The following is a 7,491-nucleotide window of genomic DNA, read 5'->3' as shown; positions in this document are numbered from 1 at the left end:
ATGCACCCTTGAAGAGTGGTCTATTTCTGTTGAATCTCGATTGTGGTGATACACATATTCATAATATTGATGCCAAAAGATGCAAACTTGATAATTCTAGTGCAACATATTTGTGGCACTGCCGTTTAGGTCATATTGGTGTAAAGTGCATGAAGAAACTCCCTGCTGATGGACTTTTGGAATCACTTGATTATGAATCATTTGATTCTTGCAAACCATGCCTCATGGGCAAGATGACTAAAACTCCATTCTCCAGAACAATAGAGCGAGCCAATGACTTATTGGAAATAATACATACCGATGTATGCGGTCCGATGAGTGTTGAGGCATGTTGCGGGTATCGTTATTTTCTAACCTTCCACTACTAGCAGCGCGGGTAAAATGGCTACTAGCAGCGCGGGTACCCGCGCTCCTAGTATCATGCTACAGCTAATAGTTAGTAATAGCGTTGTTAGTAGTAGCGTGTGCCACCCACGCTGCTGCTATTACGTACACACGCTACTACTAATGAAATAGTAGTAGCATGGGTAAAAAAACCAACGCTACTAGTATCCTATATACTAGTAGCGCTCAGTTTCCTCCCCACGCTACACTAACAATTTAGGAATTAAAAAATAAATAAATTAGATGTAGTATTCATGAATGGTAATACGTCCAATGCAAAACAAACGAATGTCACTGAACCATCTCAATATTCCATTTAACATGTCACAGAACCATCTCAAGATTCGATTTAACATCAGACACACACAACCATCATCGTAAGCTGGGTACCTTCCCTAGTGGTCTACCACCAACCTAAACAGACCACTTCTCTAGATGTATCTACCTAGGCTCGGAGTTCAGACGTCGGTGGACTCGAATCCTCCCTCCCCCGGACGGTGGCGTCAAGGTCCTCCACACCTCAGCGACCTCCGGCGTCGAAATCACCTGGACGATCATCTGTGCGACATAGCAACCAGGCTTCACGGCGAAGTCCGTCTCCGAGTGGTTGAAGACGTCGATCACCTCTGCGCCCATGTCGGGAAAGTGAAAACTTGTTAGTACGCAAATTGCATCAGTTCAACCAAATAGTACTAGCAAACATGCACGAATAGGGAAAAGAAATTTTCTCATTCACCTAGTTAGGTATCAACTATTTAAATAAAAAATCACAAGAAAAGCATTAAGAAAGAGGCCTGCTGGACTGTTTGAAATATCACTGCTGGTAACAAAGATCAGATACAGGTACGAGTTCTGCATATTCTCACATGGTTTCTTCTCATGTTACTTATGCTTAGGGGGTTACCTTTGTTTGTATTAAATACTCAGGACATTGATTGATTTTAGTTTGATAACTTTATGTATTGTGTTGTGCATATACGTTAGATTGTGCTGTGTTCATTGTGGCTAGTCGGAAATATTGTAACTAATGTTATCAATATGCTAGTGGTACAAAGAACTAATGCCGGTAATTCGAAAGTAACACGCCTAAGAACTAAGATTTCCTTCAATGTTGGTTCAACTAGATGTAAATGACATCCTTGCAAACTAGTGAGTGTCGACTTGCTATAGTGCCAAGGGTGCATTTACATGAGGACCAAAGAGAAACAACAGCATGCATGGTCTGAATCAGTGGTTGGTAGGATCAAAACAACAAAGAACTAATGGCACTGCTGTTATCACAGGGCTCATCTGGGAAGCTCCTTACCGTGGTTCATATGTCCAGCCTAGCTATATCATCAAGCTTATATTTATTTATTTCTTGACCATGCATATCCAAGTAGTACTATGCAAAAAACGACAGATACGGAAGTAGTGAGACATGTGAGGTACCAGTACTGGATGCATACGTAAATGAATGAGTGAGGAGTGATGGTAGTGTGGTACTGACCCAGCAACCAGCTCAAGTAGCTGAGGGAATAGCTCTGATTCTCTGAGCCTGATGATCTCGGAGGTGGTGGTGTCGATGGACTGGGTGGCCACCAGCATCTTGGACTCGAGGCTCTCCATCTCCATCCTGTTCTTCTCCATCTTGAGGTAGTTCACACCCCTCACCTCCTGCTTCGTCAGCAGCCCCACCTTCTTATCATGCTCCTGCTTAAGCCCCTCGTAGCGAAAGCGTCACATAATAGTATGTGGTAAGTTTTGATGCGATAAAAGGGCAAAAATTGACTCTGCAAAGCCATGTATGCACTATTCCTATCTACATCAAAAGAAGCACAAAGATTTGTATCTTTAAAGCTGTAAAATAAAGCTGACATTTCATGATTACTTAGTGAAAGACGATGAAACAGCCTATCTTTAGTTCTTTACCATGGCAAATGAGCTAAACAAGTTTAAAACTATTCGACGAAGGATCACATCAGTTGTATACCAATATTTGGAGAACAGAGCAGCACATGAAATTCTGTCTTACAGGTTATAAAATAACGCGCAAAGATCGAACATTTTTTGTATCTATATGCAGAACCATTGCTACTGAAGGCAAATTGCCTGCTGTTTATTTGCAGAGGTTACCCCACTCTGTCTGATATATGTAAGACAAGTGCATTTACTACTTTGTTGGATTTATACGAGAACAAATAAAGCATATCATGTTTTTCTAGTGTATTCACGTATAAGTTGTACACTTGCACAGCATGTTAAGTAGCAAGAGAGAGGGATCCAAGAATTTTGTGGGGAGGCATAATAGCATAACGGAAAGGGACTTGAATTTTCTAGATAAGAGGCATATGAAGGCCAAAAGCATTTGCGAGATTCAGTTCAATATACTTAGAGAATCACTGATTTAGCTCTCGAACATCTAAAACAAACTACTGGACATTGGGCAAGTAGTACTGATTCTCAAAATAAAATGACGCCAAGCAAGGACAAGTGGTATATGCGATATGGGAAGCTACCAGTCTACCACCACTATCCTAAACAATGAGCACACGAACACATTACTGACGGTCTGACGCCACATCTCAAACACTTGGTGCATTAGTCGAGTTACTGATGTAGGTAAGCTCCTTCATCTGCATCTCAGAAGCGGCTCTGCCCAGAATCCCCATGGGCGCGGACAGCTAAATTGGAACAGCAAAACCACATGCACTATAAATCAATTTAATCCAGACAGACGCTGCAGTTCATCAGCTAAACAATAGAGCAGATTGACATGAAATTTTGTTTCTGTACACACGTTAATTTCTGGCTACCAAAATTTGAGGGGTAAAAAACATGGCAATAAAACTCTTACACTGAATATTCGTGTACACATTCCTACAATGAATTTGTGCACACATTCTTCCACTAGTCACTACTAGTTACAGGATTGAATTGTGATACCCTGAAACTAATATCAAGGTGCTGCAACAGTCTAAATAAAAAAAATCTTCATCTAACGAGGAAACTCTGATGAAAGATACCATCTCTTGCTCTGAATCTTCTGTAGACATTCTTACACTGAATTTATGAACACATTCTTCTACTATCCACTACTTACTAGTCACAGGGATTGAATGCTAAAATCAAGGTACTACAACAATCTAGTCTAGATAAACAACACAGGGCGCAGGGGGGAAGTCCTCTTCGTAACAAAATCTCGCGGAAACCGCCTCATTAGTTGGAATTAGGATGCTATGGCCAAACAAACTAAAAAGGGAAAAAAGGCGGCCGCACTGACCTTGATGAACTCGGCGGGGACGCCGCGGACACGCTCGACAAGCAGGCCGGCGCCCTCGAGCTCGCGCACCAGGCGCGCCATGCTTTCCTTCCCCGCCTGCACATGACCTACCAAATCGAATCCAAGGGGGTCAGGGGCTGTCTGTGGTGAAGAGAAAGAGAGGATAAGGGGGAACCTCACCTCCATGGCGTCGGCCCGCACTAGCAGCAGTAGGAGGAGGGTCGGAGGAGCAAGTAGCAAGACCTCCGGCGGGCCGTCTGCATCAGCGGCGGGCAAGAGGGAGCCCTCCCCGCGCCGTGCCGCACCCGGAGAAGGGGGGCCCTAGCTAGGGTTTGGGGCCGGCACAAGGGCACGGCGAGGAGGAGGATCCGCGCGTGAGGTGGGGGCGCCGGCGGTGGGGTTGGGGGAGAGGAGGTCGTCGCCGTCGGCGGTGGCGGCGGGGTTGGTTGGGGGAAACGTGGGTAGTGGAGGACGAGGAGAGGCGTCGGGGGAGAGAAAGGCAAAGCAGGGGTGAAAGGCTGAGGTGGGGCGGCAAGGAGATAACTTAGGGTGCGTTTGGTTCCTTGGCAAAAATCGTTTTTGCCTTGCTAGGCTAGGCTTGCTGTTTGCTAGCGCAAAAATATTTAGCTTTTGGGGGCAGCTAGCCTCGCTCGGCCAGAAAATCCTCGCTCCGCGGGGAGAGCCGATTCGGCTCGCCCTCGACGGCAAAACCGGAACGCGCGAAAAATTCTAGGCGGAACTCTCCGGATGGATAAGTCCGTCTGCAATAAATCCCTAAATCTACGTTCTCCACTCCGACCTCCTCCTCCACTTTCCCCTCCGATTTTTCCTCATCCCAACGAAATCCTCCGAAGCTGCAGAGATAAATCGAGCGTGTTGGCCCAAGTTGCCCTCCACGATTAGCTGAAGGCGCGGCGCATCAGATTTGACAGGGAAAGCTTGCATCCGCCTTGCTCAAGTCTGTCCGCCCCCATCTGCCTTGCTCAGGTCTGTGTCCGCCTCATCTCTTGATTTCTCCTATGTATGTGTGTGCACTTTTCTTGGCAATAGATCAGCTGGTTCAGGAATTGATTGGTACTAGAAGAAACAAATCGTAAATACTACCTTTCTATACTCCCCGTCATCTTATCCAAGGCTGGATTCTTGTTAGGTGACCTGGCTTTGGGATTAGATTGGTACGGCTAAGGTGATAGCAAACTGTAGTATAATGCCACTGTGGCGTTGGGGTTGGGAAGGATAATGTTGTTGGCAGGCACCCAACTCTTGATTTTTATTCCAAACCAGACTCCAATTGAGTAGCTTATAGGACTGCATGACAGGAATTGATTTTACTGGAACATGTACGATGCATCTGCATCTGAATCCTTAATTTGGTCTGTACTGAATATGCATGCAGAGCTATCTACTTATCAGGCATCTGAATTGATTCATTAGTTCTGCATATGTATTTTCTAAAACAGAGCTTCCTCTGTTTTTTGTCTTGTGCCTGCATCTTATTTTCATTTATATCAACAAAGGTTTGTCTATGGTAACCCCAAGTTGTAGATGAAATGCTACGTTACTACAAAGAGAAGATTCAGTCTGAGGGAAAACAATTTGTCTACAAAGAGACACATCATGAGGAGTGTGCAAAACAAATCAATGCAAAGTTTACCACCGCCTTCACACAAAGGCAAGTTTATCACAAGTTCCATAAGTTGAAAGGTCAGTGGAAGATCATACTAGAGGCGAAGAACTTAAGCGGTGCCAATTTTGATGATGTCAACAAGATAATATTATATGACGGGACTGAAGTTGTTCGGATGAAGAACGTGAGCACTACTTCTAAATTTTGTCAAACTATATTTCCATCTTGTATTATGTTTTGTCTTTTATAACTAACATTTTCATGCTTCCTTCTCTCTTCCAGAACAAAGACAAAAGGGCAAAATATATCAATGTGCCTATTGCCAACTTTGATGAGATGGAGTTCATATTTCAGGATAAGCATGCTACCGGGGAGTTCACGGTCCTTCAAACACCCTATGACCGTGTTCATGCTCGTGACAAGGATTTTATTGGTGACACCGAGAAGAGTGTGATTGATATTGAGATTGATCCTGCAACACAATATGATTCAGATTGTCTTCCTGACGACACCAATAATGAAAGCTCATCTTCGAAGCGTCCTAGAGGTGGCAAACGCGATAAGGGTAAGAGGGTCAAGTGTGAGGAGAGTGTAGTTCAAGACATGACGCGGTCTCTGCGTGATATGTCGGATACTATGCGTTTCACACACGTGACCAACCCGAATGAGAATTTATTCAAAATAATTGATGACATGGAAGAATACCCTCTCTTTGTCCGACTTGCACTACAGACATCTTTGGCCACCAATGAACAAGTGGCGTCCATGTTAAAAGGGAGGCCGATGGCTGCTATTCAAGAGTTTGTGCGGCGTTGGGTCGGTGATAACTTTCCTGAACACGTCCATGTCGCTCCTGACGTGTGATTCATTTTGCTGTAAATTTTTAGGATTATTTTGTATGTCTTCCAGCGTCGTCTCCTAGGGAAATAATGTCCATGCCTCATGCTTGCATGTAATAATGTCATTCAGTTTTTCATTCGTGGAAAATAAGCTTGTTACCCAGATTTTTTTATCAGTCATTGTGTTTGCAAAGTGTGTTAAATTTATAATCATAAAGTTGCGTTGAATTTTTGCATGACTATTTAGAACTTGATCTGCCTGTAGTCATTTCTCTGTTTCACTGATTTTTTTCCCATGATATTGTACTGTTGATGCATTTGTTATAAGCTAGATGTATTTGGATACTGTGAAGATGAGCTACTTTGCCCGCAGCACAACCAAACGACTAGCTGCTGGCCCTTTCCAGCAACGGCATTGAACCAAACATGCAGCTAAGGCAAAGGTAGCCCATCCGAGCTAAGCTAGCTAGGCTAGCTCAGCTATGGGCAAGCTGGGCAATACAACCAAACGCACCCTTAGCTGTAGCGTTGGGTTTATACCCCACGCTAATCAAACGCTACTACTATATGGCATGCCGTGGATGCACGGTGGAGACCATTTAGTAGTAGCGTGGGATTTATAACCCGCGCTACTACTATCAACTTAGTAGTAGCGTGGGTTTATAACCCGCGCTACTACTATGGCTGGTCCCGAGGGGCACGGTGAAAATAACTTAGTAGTAGCGCGGGTTATAAACCCGCGCTACTACTATCAACTTAGTAGTAGTGGGGTTTATAAACCCACGCTACTACTAAGTAGCAGTAGCGAGGGTTATAAACCCACGCTACTAGTAAGCGTCTGTCTATAAGCTTTTCCCTAGTAGTGTTCATAGATTATTTGAGCAGATATGGGTATATCTACTTAATGAAACACAAGTGTGAAACATTTGAAAAGTTCAAAGAATTTCAGAGAGAAGTGGGGAATCATCGTAACAAGAAAATAAAGTTTCTATGATCTGATCGCGAAGGCGAATATTTGAGTTATGAGTTTGGCCTTCATTTAATACAATGTGAATAGTTTCAATACTCACGCCACCCAGAACACCACAGCGTAATGGTGTGTCCGAACGTCATAACCGTATTTTATTAGATATGGTGCGATCTATGATGTCTCTTACCGATTTACCACTATCGTTTTGGGGTTATGCATTAGAGACAACTGCATTCACGTTAAATAGGGCACCGTCTAAATTCGTTGAGACGACACCGTATGAAATGTGGTTTGGCAATAAACCTAAGCTGTCATTTCTTAAGTTTGGGGTTGCGACACTTATGTCAAAAGGCTTCAGCCTGATAAGCTCAAACCCAAATCGGAGAAGTGCGTCTTTATAGGATACCCT

General features: G+C 43.9%; 2 protein-coding genes across 3 annotated transcripts; one reads left to right on the top strand and one right to left on the bottom strand.

Moving 5' to 3' along the window:
- Nucleotides 1-658: 658 nt before the first annotated feature.
- Nucleotides 659-4,208, bottom strand: LOC123156709 (protein ALTERED PHOSPHATE STARVATION RESPONSE 1). Of its 2 annotated transcripts, XM_044574869.1 has the most exons (5): nucleotides 3,827-4,208; nucleotides 3,647-3,753; nucleotides 1,874-2,076; nucleotides 1,691-1,768; nucleotides 659-1,010 (listed from the first exon to the last, which is right to left on the bottom strand). In XM_044574869.1, the coding sequence occupies exons 2-4, from the start codon at nucleotides 3,725-3,727 to the stop codon at nucleotides 1,738-1,740; spliced, it is 315 nt and encodes a 104-aa protein (XP_044430804.1). In that variant the 5' UTR covers nucleotides 3,728-3,753; nucleotides 3,827-4,208; the 3' UTR covers nucleotides 659-1,010; nucleotides 1,691-1,737. The 2 variants fall into 2 exon arrangements, with proteins under 2 accessions (XP_044430804.1, XP_044430803.1); XM_044574868.1 differs by lacking the exon at nucleotides 1,691-1,768 and having other exon boundaries at nucleotides 3,827-4,196.
- A 16-nt stretch (nucleotides 4,209-4,224) lies between these two features.
- On the top strand, nucleotides 4,225-6,270 carry LOC123156708 (uncharacterized). Its single transcript, XM_044574867.1, has 3 exons — nucleotides 4,225-4,633; nucleotides 5,164-5,457; nucleotides 5,556-6,270. Exons 2-3 carry the CDS (start codon nucleotides 5,197-5,199, stop codon nucleotides 6,135-6,137), a joined length of 843 nt encoding a protein of 280 aa, XP_044430802.1. The 5' UTR covers nucleotides 4,225-4,633; nucleotides 5,164-5,196; the 3' UTR covers nucleotides 6,138-6,270.
- Nucleotides 6,271-7,491: the final 1,221 nt, after the last annotated feature.

The sequence above is a fragment of the Triticum aestivum genome, chromosome 7B (assembly GCF_018294505.1).
Source record: "Triticum aestivum cultivar Chinese Spring chromosome 7B, IWGSC CS RefSeq v2.1, whole genome shotgun sequence".
In the NCBI taxonomy this organism is placed as follows: domain Eukaryota; kingdom Viridiplantae; phylum Streptophyta; class Magnoliopsida; order Poales; family Poaceae; genus Triticum; species Triticum aestivum.
The sequence above is the reverse complement of the archived record's forward strand: the minus strand, read 5'-3'. Positions and strand labels throughout refer to the sequence as shown.

Excerpts from the sequence above, each read along its gene's own strand:
- LOC123156709 (XM_044574868.1), bottom strand. The coding sequence starts at position 3,727 with ATGGCGCGCCTGGTGCGCGAGCTCGAGGGCGCCGGCCTGCTTGTCGAG. Across the intron at positions 2,077-3,646 it reads TCCCCGCCGAGTTCATCAAG|GAGCATGATAAGAAGGTGGG; the intron begins GTCAGTGCGGCC and ends GGGCTTAAGCAG. Across the intron at positions 1,011-1,873 it reads CTACTTGAGCTGGTTGCTGG|AGGTGATCGACGTCTTCAAC; the intron begins GTCAGTACCACA and ends ACATGGGCGCAG.
- LOC123156708 (XM_044574867.1), top strand. The coding sequence starts at position 5,197 with ATGCTACGTTACTACAAAGAGAAGATTCAGTCTGAGGGAAAACAATTT. Across the intron at positions 5,458-5,555 it reads AAGTTGTTCGGATGAAGAAC|AACAAAGACAAAAGGGCAAA; the intron begins GTGAGCACTACT and ends TCTCTCTTCCAG.